The sequence below is a fragment of the Aspergillus fijiensis genome (genome assembly GCF_003184825.1).
Source record: "Aspergillus fijiensis CBS 313.89 unplaced genomic scaffold BO72scaffold_55, whole genome shotgun sequence".
Classification (NCBI taxonomy): Eukaryota; Fungi; Ascomycota; class Eurotiomycetes; order Eurotiales; family Aspergillaceae; genus Aspergillus; species Aspergillus fijiensis.
In genome coordinates this window covers 60,000-75,635 of record NW_024469031.1, presented here as the reverse complement: position 1 = coordinate 75,635, position 15,636 = coordinate 60,000, and the positions used below count along the sequence as shown (strand labels likewise).

The 15,636-nt window shown below is 56.5% G+C and overlaps 6 protein-coding genes and 2 non-coding genes across 8 annotated transcripts; 7 read left to right on the top strand and 1 right to left on the bottom strand.

The window, feature by feature from the left end:
- Nucleotides 1-391: 391 nt before the first annotated feature.
- Nucleotides 392-6,756, top strand: BO72DRAFT_499677 (MYB DNA-binding domain protein; the record flags this gene model as incomplete). Its single annotated transcript, XM_040948857.1, has 2 exons — nucleotides 392-4,510; nucleotides 4,579-6,756. 2 exons carry the CDS (start codon nucleotides 392-394, stop codon nucleotides 6,754-6,756), a joined length of 6,297 nt encoding a protein of 2,098 aa, XP_040797794.1.
- BO72DRAFT_517488 (uncharacterized protein) lies at nucleotides 6,702-8,207 on the top strand (the record flags this gene model as incomplete). The annotated part of the gene is made up of 1 exon (XM_040949627.1): nucleotides 6,702-8,207. Exon 1 carries the CDS (start codon nucleotides 7,011-7,013, stop codon nucleotides 8,205-8,207), a length of 1,197 nt encoding a protein of 398 aa, XP_040797793.1. The 5' UTR covers nucleotides 6,702-7,010.
- A 191-nt stretch (nucleotides 8,208-8,398) lies between these two features.
- BO72DRAFT_530707 (cytochrome P450 61) lies at nucleotides 8,399-10,285 on the bottom strand. The gene is made up of 4 exons (XM_040950314.1): nucleotides 10,069-10,285; nucleotides 9,867-10,017; nucleotides 8,561-9,815; nucleotides 8,399-8,506 (listed from the first exon to the last, which is right to left on the bottom strand). The coding sequence occupies exons 1-4, from the start codon at nucleotides 10,211-10,213 to the stop codon at nucleotides 8,471-8,473; spliced, it is 1,587 nt and encodes a 528-aa protein (XP_040797792.1). The 5' UTR covers nucleotides 10,214-10,285; the 3' UTR covers nucleotides 8,399-8,470.
- A 483-nt stretch (nucleotides 10,286-10,768) lies between these two features.
- On the top strand, nucleotides 10,769-12,423 carry BO72DRAFT_386310 (Zn(II)2Cys6 transcription factor; the record flags this gene model as incomplete). The annotated part of the gene is made up of 4 exons (XM_040941627.1): nucleotides 10,769-11,042; nucleotides 11,095-11,378; nucleotides 11,431-11,555; nucleotides 11,604-12,423. 4 exons carry the CDS (start codon nucleotides 10,769-10,771, stop codon nucleotides 12,421-12,423), a joined length of 1,503 nt encoding a protein of 500 aa, XP_040797791.1.
- A 125-nt stretch (nucleotides 12,424-12,548) lies between these two features.
- BO72DRAFT_224254 (uncharacterized protein) lies at nucleotides 12,549-13,150 on the top strand. Its single transcript, XM_040939797.1, has one exon. The coding sequence runs from the start codon at nucleotides 12,673-12,675 to the stop codon at nucleotides 13,045-13,047; it is 375 nt and encodes a 124-aa protein (XP_040797790.1). The 5' UTR covers nucleotides 12,549-12,672; the 3' UTR covers nucleotides 13,048-13,150.
- BO72DRAFT_224255 (MFS transporter) lies at nucleotides 13,151-14,833 on the top strand. The gene is made up of 2 exons (XM_040939798.1): nucleotides 13,151-13,546; nucleotides 13,597-14,833. Exons 1-2 carry the CDS (start codon nucleotides 13,254-13,256, stop codon nucleotides 14,792-14,794), a joined length of 1,491 nt encoding a protein of 496 aa, XP_040797789.1. The 5' UTR covers nucleotides 13,151-13,253; the 3' UTR covers nucleotides 14,795-14,833.
- A 573-nt stretch (nucleotides 14,834-15,406) lies between these two features.
- On the top strand, nucleotides 15,407-15,478 carry BO72DRAFT_t239. Its single transcript has one exon. It is a non-coding gene; the product is annotated as a tRNA-Glu (tRNA).
- Nucleotides 15,479-15,564: 86 nt separating this feature from the next.
- Nucleotides 15,565-15,636, top strand: BO72DRAFT_t240. The gene has a single exon. It is a non-coding gene; the product is annotated as a tRNA-Glu (tRNA).

Sequence of the window (15,636 nt, the reverse complement as noted above, 5' to 3'; positions counted from 1 at the left end):
GTTCGTCGGTCGTTCGGTCGTTTGATCGTTGCTCGCCCGCGTTTTTGCTGCGACTGCGACTGCTGCTGCTGCTGCTGCCGCTTCCGCCTCTTTGCGTCAATTGGTCTTTCCAGCCCGCTCTTTTCGAGACTCCTGCTTCTTCTTCTGTCCATTTGTCTCATATCTATCCATTTCCTCATTTTCCTTTCTTTTTCTTTACTCTACTTGGAATTTGAGTTGTCGACTTCATTTTCTCCCTTTATTTCCTTTTGGACATACTTTCGTTCCCCAAAGTCTTATTCCTTCCCACCCAGTACCTTGCCTTGCTTGACGTGTGAAGTCCCACGTTACTAATCTGTTGCAGGCATCCTGCCGGGTTGCTTTGTCTCATGTGCACTAGCATGACCTGGTGATGTCTCAAAGATACCCTCCGCCGTCTGGGTTCAACTCCCGTGACCGTTCTCCGCAGCGTTTTGGGGACCGTCGACCCCCGGCAGGACCCCGAGGATCCGACGATGCCAACATCCCTCCCTTGGGCCGAGAGCCACCTCGAGGCCCTAAAGCTTTGATTGATCCGCCGCGGGGTGCTACATTTGCTGGTCGTGGCCGAGGATACACCGCCCGAGGAGGAGATTTCCGAGAACGAGATCGAGACATTCGAGACCGCGAACGAGACCGAGACCGAGATTTTCGCGATGTCCGTGATGGCCCGCCACCTTTCCGCCGCGATCTGGATCGAGATCGGGACTGGAACCGGCGCGAACGCGACTTCGACCCTCGAGAACCCCGCATCGGCTTCGGACGCGGTCGCTCGCGCTCTCCCCCACCGCCTCGCGACTTTCGAGATATAAGAGAGCCTCTGGGCCGAGATCCTGATCTTGTCCGCATGCGGCGCGGCTCACGAGATAGTTTGATCTCGGTTTCCTCGGCAGTGCCTGACGTCCCGGCAGGAAACAGTCACCATGTTCGGACCGGTCCCCCCATCCGTGGGCGTGGTCGGGGTGAGTGGGAAGCAGGACGCGGCAGAGGCCGGATGCCCTATCTAGATGATCGTGACACCTTCAGGCGCAGAAGTCGATCTCGCGACGGACGCTGGGATCGGGAACGCGACCGAGACCGGGATCGGGATCGGGATCGGGAACGTGAGCGTGAAAGAGAGCGGGATAGAGATCGCATACTCGACCGCGACCGTGAAAGAGATCGTGAACGAGTGCCATTAGACCGCGACCGTGAGGTTGACCGACGAGATCGGGAAAGAGATCGTGACATACTGCAGGAGAGACGAGAAAGATTTGAGCGACGAGACGACTTGGAACGCCGCGTCGAGCGCGATGACCGGGAGCGACCGGGGGATCATTGGAAGCGTGAGCCGCCTGCCAATCGATTGGAGAATCCAAACCGGATACCGAGCATATCTGCCGCCTCACCTGTCGCTACTGCACCCCAACCCACAATCCCTGCAGTTCCCGAGCGGGTACCTGAGCCCCCCGTCGTCGAGCCGCCACGCAAACCGTCTGGAGGAGATATCCGCCGCGAGCCAGAACGAATCGAGCCACCTGCACCACCTCGTGCGGAGCCACCGAAAGAAGCGGTTGTTGCGCCGCCCGTAAAACGGTCCCCTCCCCCGGCTGCGCCCCAGGTTCCCGCATTTGGTTCGGTTACGGCACCAATTCCCGAAATCACGGCAGACAAAACAACGGCAGAGTCGGCGCCTGCTGCATCCACTGTTGCCAAAGCCGAAAAGGAACGCCCCGAGGCGCCGCCACGGGCCCCAGGACTTCCACCCACTGCCCCCAAAGCTGATCGGGCACCTCCTCAGCTGCCTCTCGAGCAGCGAATCCGACGGGATGAGACCAGACGTGACGACATAACCGACACATCGGCAAAGCCCGAACCCATTGCACGTGTGCCCAAACCGCACGCCGCACCCCCACCCAGTGGACCTAAGGTAGCCGAGCTTTCTCCGCCTACTGCGCCCGCTGCCATGGTGGCCAAGGAGACATCGGCCTTCCATGAGGCAACGTCGCCAAGCAAGCCAGGGCCTGCCCCGATGACGGTAGATTTTGGCCGGAGGCCGTCTGCGGCAGGGCGTGCGGTATCTCCGGGCACCCACACCTCCCCTAGGATGCCGAATTCAACAATCCCAACTGGTCCACGTGCTCTTCAGCAGCGACCGTCTGGCTCCCGCGGACCGCCCAAGCCCAACAAGCAATGGGTTCGTCCTGGATACAGTCGTCCACCAGCAGGGCCAAGCTCAACACTTTCTGCAAAACGGGACTCTATTGATGAAAAAGAGCGCAGTCTTTCGGTCAGCGAAGAGCACCGGCGGGACTCACGTACTGATATCGATGATTCAGGCTCAGGGCCAGAGGCAGGAGAAATAGTCAGTGAAAAGGATCCGACTGAGCCAAAGCTTGAGCTCCCACCTTCACCTCCACTAGCGGCGCAACCGGAGAGACCCAAGGAGAGATCTGCTCCTCCTGTAGAGAAGCAAAAAACACCGGAAACGCCAGTGGAAAAGACAGCAGACGTACCGAAGAACGTGGTTATTCCCGATTTCACACGGACTAGCGACGAAGAGGAAGACGAAAATATTGTGTTCACACAAGACTATCTTGAAGAGAGGAAAAGGGTGTTCGAGAAGGACATGCAAGCCCTTCGAGCGGAGCTTCCTCCGTCTCCCTTAGAAGATCCGACTATCATGACGCTACTGATGCGTATCCAGCTGCTTGGTGCATTAGCCCATGCCACCGTTAAAGACAAAGCACCAACTCCCCCGCCTGTCCTGGATGAGGAGAAAATAACCAGCGATGAGAAGCCGGATGCAATGGATGTCGACACCGAGCCAAATGGAAAGGCCGAAGATCACGAGCCACCGACCAAGGAAGTTATGGAATCGGTGCCTGCTGCTGAAATACTCTCCGTGGAGACTTTGCCGTTTCTCAACACTGGTCCCCCGACCCCATTGTCAGATCTGGACATCTACCAGGAGAATGCAGCAGCCCATGAGCAGCTCAGGGATATTTTCCGCGGAGAACTCATGAAACAACGTAAAGAGATTGCCCAAAAGAATGCTGGCCTACGGCTTGATTATCTTGCTCACTATAAGCCCTGGAGGCTGAATGTTTGGGAATTGGACAATGCTAAGGAAAAGACGTCGGTCACGCCCGGACCAACCACGCCTCCTGCTGCCCCCATTCCTGTGACGGCTACACCTACGGTGGAAAGCGGACGAAGATACAAAGGCAACAGTGAGTTGGACTTCCAGAATGCTCTTCGCGCTTCTGAGATTTCGGCACAAGAGGAACTCGAGAAGCGTCGTGGCAACAAAGCTACGGCTCAGCCAGATCTATCCCGCGAAGCCGTCATTCCAGACATGCTAGAACCGCGCGAGGTGAAGGCACGAATCTATAAAGACACCAATAACATTATTGATCCTGCAAACGCCATGGACGTATTCGGATTCCTGCCGCCGCCCAATGACTTCACTAAAGAGGAACATGTTATTTTCACAGATGCATTTATGGCACATCCCAAGAAATGGGGCAAGATCGCGGAATCATTGCCTGGGCGCGACTTTCAACAATGCATCATACATTACTATCTCACCAAGGAAGAGATCAAGTACAAAGCCAAGCTCAACAAGCGGTGGAGCCGTCGGGGACGAGCTAGAAGATCTGCCCGTCCAAAGTCGAATGCGCTCATGGCCGATCTGGGTGTGGTCAAGCCAGACTACGAAGGGGAAGAAGAGCCCGCGCCTGTCACGGATACCGGTCGTCCCCGACGTGCAGCTGCTCCCACGTTTGGGGACTCGTCTGCAGACACAGATGCAAACGGTCGTCGCGGAAATGCGTCCAAGGACGGTGAACAGGCAGAGAAACCTAGCCGGCGAGGACCTCGCAGCGGCGGCGGCACTCGTGGTGGTCGGCGAGGCAAAGCTGCGCAGCAACAGCAACAGCAGCAGCAACAACAGCAACAGCAACAGCAACAGCAACAGCAACAACAGCAGCTGCAGCAGCTGCAACAGCAACAGCAATTACAACAGCAACAGCAACAACAGCTGCAACAACAATTGCAATTGCAACAGCTGCAACAGCTGCAACAGCAACAACAGCAAACACCGCAGCCGACACCATCAGAGCAATCGGCTCGAACAACGCCGGTTCCCCCTGTTGCAATCGCCGTTACTCCCGTACCAAAGACAGAGGTATCTGAGCCGTCGCTTGATGGGGCTGCTGCTGAAGTTCCGATTGTTCGCAAAGAGACGCCGCAAGAAAAAGAGCCGATCGAGGCACCACCGCGGGCGCGATCAGGACGAGGACGTCAGAAAGAGGGGGTCTATGTTTTCGAATCGACCGATCAGGAGGTCCCCGCCCCCGCCAGGCAGCCCGAAGCCAGCGGATACGGATCCTTGCAGCCCACCAGTTACTGGTCGGTGCCCGAGCAACGCGACTTTCCCTTGCTGCTGGCACATTTTGGCCGCGATTTTGAGGGTATTTCCAATTTCATGAAGACCAAAACAACAGTCATGGTAGGTTTTCACGTTCGCTATTTTCTGTTTTGTTTTTTGTTGCACCGTCGGCTAAAGGTGTGGTATAGGTCAAGAATTACTTTCAGCGCCGCATCGATTCCGGTAACAAGGATTTCGAGGAGATTGTTGCCGATGCTGAGGCGAAGAAGGCCCGCGGTGAACCCACTGGCCCCTTGCCTGTACCGAATTTTGCCTCGAAGCGACGCTACGAGGCTACGCCGTCTGCCATAATTATGCCCCGGCCTCTTGCACCACATACAGATGCAGCAGTGCCTGAAGTGGACGAAGGCCGGCTTGGGCCCAAAACCAAGCCAATCGGGTCATCTCAGCAGGTTCCTCTTCATACTCGACCTACGCAAGATAAGGAGCGAAACATCTCGCGTTACCCTCCTCTTGCACAGGCTAGTGCCGTACCGGTGCCTATCCTTGGCGGCGATGACGCTTCCAGAGCCATGCGTCCTCAGGCTACATTGCCACCACGACTCCAGGGACCTCGTCTGGGATATTTCGCTGACGACCGGCGTGAGATCCCAGGCACAGTGCTTTCACACCCTCCCGCCTCTCATGCTCAGGAATTAACCGTCTCGTCCCGGCAAACGCCAGTATCAGCTGCAGAAATGGCACGTCTCGACCCGCTCCATGCTCAGGGTTATCGGAATTCCAACGTCGACATTCATGGATCGCCATTGCTACCAGTACAGGCTGCGATTCCTGCCTCGCAGCCTGCTTATATGCCGCCCCAGCATCCATCGTCTTTGATGCCCACCGGGTCTCACTCTCGACAGCCGAGCCTTACAAAGACCCCCAGCTCACCCGCTCAGCCACTTTTGGTACACGAGCCTGAACACTCCCCCATCCGTCGTGACTCGATTTCGCAGAGGCCTTTCTTCACTCTGCCAGGCCAACCAGCAAGTATCGCTCAGCCGCCCATGCTGTCGCCGCCTAAGGAGCTTCTCCGAACGGGGTCTACTCCTCTTGAGCCCCCCGAGCCGCCCCGTGTGCCTGCCAAACGATCGAATATCATGAGTATTCTCAACGACGAGCCAGAAGAGCCACAGCCACGTAAACGGTTCGCCAGTGACCAGGTATCTACCCCAGCAAGCAACACGGGATCTCCGTCCCGTGCTGGGTATGCTGGTATGCAGTCGCTTTCCCAGCCACCTTCGAGGCCTGAAGACCCTTCCTTGTCAGCTCAACCGAAGGGTCCGGTTTATAACGCGCCTAGCCCGTATCTTCCGCCATCGCGCGGGTACGTTGATCGCGGATACGCCGAGTACCACCAGCCTTACGGCTCGGTGTCTGGAGGTGCCGCACCAGCCACTAACGATTGGATGGCACGGTTCGATCCGCGTGGGCAACAGCCGCCACCACCCCCGCAGCAGCAGCCGCAGCCGCAGCCGCAGCCCAGCAGCCGCACGTCTGCCTCTCTCGCTTCCCAACCCGCCTATTCCCCCTACACGTCCCACCAGTCTTTGCCTGGTCCCTCGTTACAGAACCTCACAGCACCATCGCCTGCGCCTACGCCCTCGCCGGCTACGGCTCAGCGACCTGCTTATCATGGCTCAGTGTACGTCCCTTCCCCTGCGTCACATGCCCAGGCAAGTGCGGCTGCATCGCGCGAAATTGCTGCGCAGAATGCGATGTATCGACCGGCAGTTGGCTCTCCGACCCCCCGGAACGGCAGTCTCGCGTCGTATGGCTCCAGACAAGGGCCGCCTACGCCAATTCAGTCGCCTGCTAACTTACTGGGGATGCCATCCCGACAGCCAACTGTGGCACAGCCGGCATATGTGTCGGCACCAGCCACACCCGGTGGAGGCATGTCTGCGCAACAACATGCGAACCATCAGACTTATCAGCAGCACGTCCAAACCATGGTGAATGGAGCCCATCAACAGGCGGCTCATCGATCAGCGCTGGGACTGGCTGGTGCCGTAGCGTACGGTCACAGCACTCCGCCCCCGCAGGCTCAAATGTCTCGGGCAGCAGGCCTGCCTGGGCCAGGGCCGCAGGGGATGGCGATGGGTCGGTCATACACACCCCCGGCGATCCTGCAGCCAAACCCCGCGGGAGGGCTGAGCTATGCTCCTAGTGGGGCTGTGCACGCGATGCAAGCACGGCCCCCAGGGCCTGGAGGTCTAGAACCAGGTCCGCATGGGGCTCCCGGGCACCATCGCGTGTACAGCCAGGGGTCGAACCCGGGGCCACTTCCTGGACAGATGACACCACAGCATGCCCCTCGATAGAGGCGAGACTTCACATTTACACCTAGGTAGTATTTGTTTGGCGGGGCGGTGGGGTGTTGGGAGTCGGGATGTTTTGCTTGTATTATCTTAAAACTTTCTTGCCTGTCTGAGTTTTATCTCTTTTGTCGGATGACGACTGAATGTATAGTAGATGACTACATGGATGGCCAATCTTATCTGATGACTTGGTATGTGTAGGTCCTAGGAGTAGAGGATCCAAATTTGAGCTGTACACGCAAGGCAGTACGTGGACGATGATCCCGTGGAGACCTTCTGCCGCGTCGATGAAACATGACATCCCGTGTGTCGTGTGGGGGGGGAGTGATCGGCTAATATGCTTATCAGCGCGTGCGTATATTAGGTGCAATCACCATGCAACGCTCCCCATCTTAATAAAACTTCTTGTGTATTCTTCCAAAATGTCTTTCCCAACTGCCAGTCCAACATGCAGCCCTCCTTCTCCTCCTCCGCAACCCATCGAACCCCCGATCCTCCTCCAATCCGAGCGCCACAAGACCTACTATGAAAGCACCCGACTCGCGCGGCGCCGCTACGAGCACGCCACCCTCCGCGAGGGTCTGCAGCGGGGATTATCGCTCTGGAGCATTCTGGCCATATTATCGGGTGGTGGGCGTGAGGATGCCCACGCCCCCTACCGCGGAAGGGGATTGCATCCTTGCAGGGTGACGAGCCACAGCCACGGGCATCGACTTGTGGGCTGCAGCATTGGTTGCGCACCCACAGCCATGCACAACGCCCACCCCCACCCCCACAACGACCCTCCGCTCAAAAGACACGAGCATCAGAATCATCCCAACATGTTTCCATCTCCATCTCCCTATCCGCAGAGCCAGCTCGCGATTCACTATCGCAGCACAACGGGATCTTCCACCAGCAGCAGCACCAGCAGCAGCAGCAATACAACCCCCTCCCCACCCCGCCTACCCCACCATCAACATCACCACCAGCGACATAACAATTACCACAACCAGATACACAATAACTCAACCCCAGCCCCAACTCAGACCCACGACCATCCTCCCAGAAACCAAATCAACCCCCTCTTCACCCTCACCATCAATCCCCCCCTCATCACCCCGGATAGCTCCTACTTCGCTCGCGTCTCGGACTACCGGGTGCGCAGCCGGAAGCGGCCGTGGGAGGGGGACCGGAGCTGGGATCGGAGCTTTTTGTGTCGGGCTTATAAGCGGCGGCGGGGTGGGGGTGGGGGTGGTCCTGGGAGTTTAGGTGTTGGGTTGGGTGGGGATGGGAGGAGAGTGCGTGGTGGAGGGGCCGTGGTGTTGGAAAGGGGGATGGTTTGGGAGATTGGGGGTGGTGGTTCTGGTGGTGGGATGGGGGAGGGGGAGGGGGATTGGGAGAGAGATGATGGGCTTGGGGAGGCTAATGGGGATGGAAATGCGGGGAGGTGGCGGTACTGGGTTCCTGTTTAGCTGTCTGGTGGTCTATTGGAGAGTGGATAGGATTCTGAGTCACTGTGTGTGATTGGCATGATTATGGATTTGGTCACACAGGATAAGACAGGGTAGAGCAATGGGTGATGTGCTGATTACTGGTTGTTTTATCTATGGTTGCCAGCGCTGGAGGGTCCCATGCTATCTCGTGTTGGGAGATATTATGTGTTATATGTACTGTACATGCGTGGTTAGCTCGATGGCCTGCATCGAGTCGATCTTGATTTGCAAGACTGTTGAAGCTAAGGACGCTTCCTGAATACCAGCGGGCACTCGTCCTATCTCATGTCAGTTTCAGTCCCACGTATCAACACGACGTCAAGGAAACTCACCATCGGAAACAACGTGGCAAACACCCGGATCTCCTCCGACCGGGCCGTCGCATGATGCGTCCAGTCCAGCTCCAGCGCCGCCTTCCCAATCATCCCCGCCATCGACAGCGGCACGTACTTGCGGGCCAGGCAATCGTGCGCCCCCGCCCCGAACACCAGCCAGTTCTTCGTTTTCGACTCGGCGTCCCCCGTGATCCAGCGGTCCGGGTCGAACACCTCGGGGTTCGGATACGCCTCAGGGTCATGCAGCGCCGGCCAGCACGAGGGGATCACCATCGCCCCCTTGGGCGCGGTATACTCCGGCGTGATGGGGAAGTCGCGGGTCGCGAGGTAGGGCACGAAGATGACCGGCGGACGGTGGCGGAGCAGCTCCTTGATGACCGCGCTGGTGTAGGTCAGCGACTCCAGCATGGGCAGGTCGAAGGCGCGGGAGCGGTCGCCGCCGCGGGCAGCCAGGTTCTCCGCGCGCACGCGCGCCAGCACGTCCGGCCGCTGGGCCAGGATCTGGAAGATCCAGGTCGTCGCGCTGCTGGAGGCGTCCTGCGAGGCGAACAGGAAGGTGAACAGCGTCTCGCTGATCTCCTGGTCCGTGAACTCGCGGATCAGGTTCTTGGGCTTCTCCTCGTCCGGCACGGCCTCGCCCGCCGCCAGCCGTGCGCGGTACCGGCTCGACTCCATCATGTGCCGCACCCAGTGGTCCACGATGCAGGTCGGCGGCGCCCCGCGCGCCATGTTCGCCTTGCAGGCCGCCGCGCACCGCGCGAACTCGGCGTGCACCGCGTCCGCCGTCCGCTTGCCCCACCACGGCTTCGTGAAGGGCACGTACATCGACAGCGGGATGTTGACCAGCTCCAGCGCCGCCGTCGCCAGGTAGAAGTCATCCGCGATCTTTTGGATGGCGTCCGGCGAGATGTAGTCCCCGAAGAAGGTGCGGCACGAGAGCGCGCAGTTGATCTCGCGGAAGAGGGTCATGAAGGGGATTGATTGGTAGTCGTTGGCCGCGCTGGCCGCCACGAATCGGTCGAAGTAGTCCGCTAGGACCTTTTCCTGGGCTGGGAGGTAGGTCTCCATGGCTTTGTTGGTGAACAGCGGCGCCAAGCCCCGGCGGTACTCGGCGTGCGCTTTGCCCTGCAGGAAGACCCAGGCTTTGTGGCCGAGGATGTCTTTGGCGATGGGGACGAGGCACGGTTCTGCGTAGGTGGGGGATTTGAAGACTTTGTGCGCGAGGTCGCGGTCGGAGGCGAGGACGACGAATCTGTACGGAGATCAGGAGGGGTTGGTAAGAGATCGATGTGGTGGAACGCACTTGTGGAAGACGGAGACGCAGCTTAATGGTCCACTCGCCCATTGAGCGAGGTATTCATCGAACTTGGGATGGATGGCTTGGAGGAACGGGCCCATGAGGGGGATCTTGAATGTCGGACCGGCGATAGAGCCCTTTCGCTTGATGTACATGACTATTCGTGCGGAGTCAGTGACTGGCTGGTAATTGAAGGGGGTATTGCAACCTTGATCGTAAGCTACTACTCCCAGTAGAAACGTCACGATATACTGCCAGGTGGACCAGCCCGATAGGAAGGAGGAGTATGCTGGGTTGGGCCATGTTGGCGGCTGCGCGAGGTGCGCTGTGGTGATGTTGACGAACTCAGCCATAGTGATGTTGGATGAGGAAAGTAATTAGGGGAATTTTCGAGACGAGTGGTCATTGTACTGCTTTATACGAACGGACTGAAACATGAGAAAAGGAGAGTGGCTGCATTAATTCATCATCATGCGATGAAATGCTCTGGCATTTTGTATACATGACCCGATTGGGACTAGACCCCGAAAACACATTCGGGCTCTAGTCTCTTCCGGGTTAGACTCGAATAGCTTCAATGGCCATTGATTCCCTCTTCAATCACTTCACACTCCACAGTTTCATCTCTGGCTGCTGTTTATCATTTCCAATCCTTACAAACCACTTGAATGACATTGGCGCTACTACTTGGATATTCCATGGCCCCTGAGGAAGAGATTCTCAGTTGACGAAGTCGGGTGTTCTTTTCCTCCAGATCTTCCTGAAGCGCAGGCAGCATCCCTCGGCATCCGCTTGGCGACCCTTTCCCTTACACAGTCTAGATCGGTTCTTCATCTCCACCAACACTCTTCTCTTCCGTGGCACAATCTCGAGAGAAACACATCTAGTCCACACTGCATAACACCACAATGTCGCGAACACTTCGTCGCTCCTGTACCGCCTGTTACAAGTACAAACATAGCTGCGATCTCCGCACTCCGCGCTGCTCGCGCTGTATCAAGCGCAACGTTCCGTGCGTCTACGCAAATCAACCTTTGACAGCACCGGAGGATAGCGGATCGACGATAGCGCCCAACTACTCAACTGCTTTGACCAGCTACAGGTTCCCCGGTCTCGACCCTTTCGACTCCTACCCCCAAACGCGATTGCCCCGGGAACGCGTTCAACGTCTGATCCATAGTTGTACGTATTGCTTTCACCTAGCTTGTACCAGGCAATTCGACTTACCTGCCAGTCCTGCACAAAATTGCCTTTCAGTACTATCCGCTGGACTTGAATGCAACGACCAATCCGTTTCTTATTTCATGGTGGCCGCTGGCTCTGGGCGATCCGGCTTTGTTTCATGTCTCTCTGCAGACAGCGTGTCTGGACGAAGAGCTGCTCGCTCAGAAGGGCTTCCAGGCCTCGGAAATCCTCATGACTGACTCGGTGTCGCTACTACGCCGCAAGATTGACGACCAGTCCCTGGCTGTTCAGGATGGGACGATGAACTCCGTTATCACCTTGGCGGCTATTGAAGTAAGTTCTGAGATTCTACACTTTGACGCAGTGCTGATCACCGCGGCACCAGTTTGGCAAGGGGAATGTCGACATTGCCGGGATGCATGTCCGCGGGGTTAAGAAGTTGGTCACGCTGAGAGGCGGCATCAATTCAGTAAGACAGACCAGCCCTTTGACTGCTCGGATGATCAGTTGGTAAGTCGACTTGTCCCCCAGCAAAAGCTTTCTGACGTATGCCGCCAGGGTATCGATGCTTGTCATAGGCCACCCCCAATTCGAAACGCAGGACGATGTCGGCATCGGAGATGGCATTCCCTCAACTGCTGAATACCAATACGCTTCCTCGACGGACCTCCTTGAGGACGGAGTAGTCGATTTTGTCCACATCGTTAAGGACGATCTTGAGTACTCGGTTCGGAACGTCTTCATCCGTCTCCGCAACGTCTTTCAGCGTGCGCGCCGTATACCCTTCCCACCGACCCATCTCCACGACCTGACATGTTTTGTCATCCACCGACTACTTCTTTCGGCCCCCTTAGACTCTGCGCGACCAAATTCTCCAACACCGCCATCAATACCATACTCTATGACCGAATGCATCCGCTACGCCACCATCATCTACATGTTCATCATCCATGGTCCAACATACTACTCACACGCAGTCATCTTGAACACGATGGTCATGCGATTTGTGCAGCATCTCAAGCTCCTCGATCTGATGCCCCACGTTCATTCCTCCCTTGATGTTTGGTTCGTAGCAATTGGGATGGTCGCTTCTGCCGGAACTCACCCCGCTCACTACCAATGGTTCTTGGAGAAAGCCCGGATGGTAGCAGGCGCCTTGAATCTAATGAGCTGGAGCGACGCAACCGAAAAAGTCAAAAGTGTCTTGTGGTTTTACACCCCGCAGGGAGATGCGATCTTTCGCCCGCACTTGGATGCGATTTTTAGCGATGCAACAGATATCTCAGTGCACCGACTCGATCTTGCAGTCTGTGTTTCGTCGAGTAGTGCTCGCGAGGGGCTACCGCGAATGGCACACTTGTCCGATACATACACATGACATGACGGCAACTGTGAATGGGATGCAGAGTGAACTGAAGTGCAGACAGCGGTATGCGGTGCGAGCGAAGGTATCCGTCCCGAGGTGATGGTGTCGCCAAGCAGGAAGTCCAGAATTTTAGGTTCAAGACTACAGTTCCCCGCAATACTGACTTGCAACTTCTTTCGCGCTTCGAGGGGCTATCTTTCTATGGACACTTCCCACATCAAGTGCTACTCCTCAAAGATCTAACATGCAATAGCTCTTTCTATGCGCGTTGGGATAAGCAGTATCTGCCAAGCTCCCGCTCCGCAATCACTGACACTGAAACCGGGTGTGATTGGCAGTTGGGCGGGTCGAGCCGGGTTGATGCCGAGAAAAAGAGGAGCAACACATCAACCGATAGAGAGATCAGGTCCGTGGAAGCTGTGTAGCAAGAGATATGGTCTTATTGCCTTCGGCTTGGGTGCGCACCTGTTCCTGGATAGAGCTGGAACAACAGGATCGAGGCTATCACCAGCGAAAGAAGATTCTTCCGCCCATGAGTCAGTGATATCGGCAACCGCCGACGCAATACTCCGTACACCAGGGGAATTGGAGAATTCAGCACAGACCTTCTCTAGTCGTCAGCAGCGCTCTTTCTGACTCGCGTTGACTAATTCTACCCCTGTTGTGACGTTATGATTGGCTCATCGGACTATCCGAGTCGGACCTCCGACACTAAGAGGGTCGCCTCGGTCACTCGCGGTGCCGAGACCCGGTGGCAATCCCAATAAAGATCGAAGGCTTGCGTCTTCTAGAATGCGAGGGGAAGTGGTGAATTTGCTGCACACCCAAATTCTTCAGGCAGCATGACGGTAGTGCCTGGAACAACGGTCTCGTCAACACCGCCATCTAATGATGTCGAAAAGGCCGCTAAGCCCGTATCCTCGCCCGATCCTAATCTGGTGCGATGGGAGGAAAATGACCCTGAAAATCCACAAAACTTCTCGACGGCGTATAAATGCTGGATCACCTTCCAATTAGGGATGCTGGCCCTAAGTGCCAGTTTGGGATCGAGTATCATCTCCCCTGCGCAAACGGACCTAATTGAATACCTTGGGATCAGTAAAGAGGTCAGCATCCTGGCCACGTCGCTGTACATGTAAGATTCACTCTCTAGCATCTAAAAACAGTCCAATTGACGGAGGATAGTCTCGGATTCGCCTTCGGTCCGCTGTGCTGGGCGCCGATCTCAGAGATCTGGGGTCGTCGTTGGTCGATGCTCCCAGCGGTATTCTGCATGGGTCTATTTAGCATCGGCACCGCGACCAGCAAGACTACTGCTTCCGTGCTCATCACGCGGTACTTCGCTGGGCTGTTTGGGTCTGCTCCCGTCAGCAACGTCTCCGCCGCCCTCGGGGATATTTTTCACATGAAAGCGCGGGGGATAGCCTCGACCTCGTATGCCATCTGCGTCGTTGGCGGACCCACGATGGGACCCATCATCGGGGCGGCATTGGTGTCGAACCCTTCTCTCGGCTGGCGCTGGACCGAATATATCGAAGCGATCTTTGTGTTCTTCGTATTCGCCGTCACCTTCCTCTGTTTGCCTGAGATGTACGGCCCCGTGCTCTTGCACAAGAAGGCCGTGCGCCTACGCAAGGAAACCGGCAATGCGGACCTCTACCACCCCCACGAGCATATGAAAATCGACGCCCACAGCATCGTGACGAAGCACTTCTCCCGGCCCTTGGTAATGCTCGTCACCGAGCCCATGGTCACCGTGATTGCCCTGTATGCCTCCTTCACCTACGCCCTCCTCTACCTCACCCTCGAAGTCTTCCCCATCGTCTTCGACGAACTCCGCCAGTGGAAGCCCGTCGTCGCCACCCTCCCGTTCATCGCCCTCTTCGTCGGCGTCCTCCTGTCGTCCTCTTTCGTCATCCTCGTCGGCCAACCCTACTACATCCGCAAATTCGACGAAGGCGGCGGCAAGCCCGTGCCCGAGGCTCGCCTCATGCCCATGGCCGTCGGCGGGTTCTTGTTCGCGGCGGGCCTGTTCTGGTTTGGCTGGACCGCCGCACCGAAGTACCACTGGGCGCTGCCCTGCGTGGCGGCGGGCATGTTTGGCTGCGGGTTCTGCATCATATTCGGCCAGTGCATCAACTTTCTGGTCGACACGTACGGGCCTTATGCCGCGTCCGCCACGGCGTCCAACACGTTCCTGCGGAGTGTGCTCGCGGCGGCGTTCCCGCTCTTCTCGCAGCCCATGTTCCATAATCTGGGCGTGGGCCCGGCCATGTCGATCCTAGGGGGTGTGGCGGCGGCGGCAATCCCGGTGCCGTTCCTGTTTATGGTGTACGGGAAGCGGTTGCGGGCTATGTCGAGGTTTGCACCGTTCAAGGGGTGAGTCGGTGGTTTGGTGGTATTGTTAAAGGGATTGAGGAAGCTTCTGGATAAAAGGTGTTTAGTGGTGTTTGATGATGTCTAGAATACGCATTTGCATATATATAATACAGACAGGCATCTAGGTATATATGAAAATAGATCACACATAATCGCATTATGCTTGGACCTGAAGGGAGCTCTACGGTGATCTTTTTTTCCAAAGAGGGGACCATGATATCCGGTCATTGAATCAAAGTCCGGAAGAAAGGGATTCGGCAAGACCATAGATGGCTATAGCCGTTTTCTACGAGTGCAACCTGCGAATGCGCAAAACATATGTATACTATCGAAAATAAGAAAGGAAAAAATTGAAACCGTTCCGCCCCATCAAAATCAGTAAAATATGGATCGTCCGCAGATAAAACACTTGGACTGAACAGATCGGGTCAAGAATTCGCAGGGCAATTGAATAGAGCTTCCTGTCCAGGAAAGGAGCTAGGTAGGGCACGTGCAGCAGGTTCTTCAAGCGCCCAGTGTAAAAAGAACCATGATAAGAGCTAGTTATCCTACGCATTGGGTGTCTTATTTTTTTCTGGTCCCTCTAATTAATAAGTGGCCGCACTTTCACACAACATCCGATATGGTGTAGTGGCTAACATCGCCGTCTCTCACACGGCAGCCGGGGGTTCGATTCCCCCTATCGGAGGTCATCTTTTTGTGTTTTTCCTTCTTTCAAGCTCATCTTTGATCATTATGTGATGACAATACTATGTGGTACACGTTCACACAGCATCCGATATGGTGTAGTGGCTAACATCGCCGTCTCTCACACGGCAGCCGGGGGTTCGATTCCCCCTATCGGAG

Coding starts and splice junctions, on each gene's coding strand:
- BO72DRAFT_530707 (XM_040950314.1), bottom strand. CDS start 10,213: ATGGCTGAGTTCGTCAACATCACCACAGCGCACCTCGCGCAGCCGCCA. Junction 10,018..10,068: donor AGTAGTAGCTTACGATCAAG/GTTGCAATACCC, acceptor CCGCACGAATAG/TCATGTACATCAAGCGAAAG. Junction 9,816..9,866: donor TGCGTCTCCGTCTTCCACAA/GTGCGTTCCACC, acceptor ATCTCCGTACAG/ATTCGTCGTCCTCGCCTCCG.
- BO72DRAFT_224254 (XM_040939797.1), top strand. CDS start 12,673: ATGCGCGTTGGGATAAGCAGTATCTGCCAAGCTCCCGCTCCGCAATCA.
- BO72DRAFT_224255 (XM_040939798.1), top strand. CDS start 13,254: ATGACGGTAGTGCCTGGAACAACGGTCTCGTCAACACCGCCATCTAAT. Junction 13,547..13,596: donor CTGGCCACGTCGCTGTACAT/GTAAGATTCACT, acceptor GACGGAGGATAG/TCTCGGATTCGCCTTCGGTC.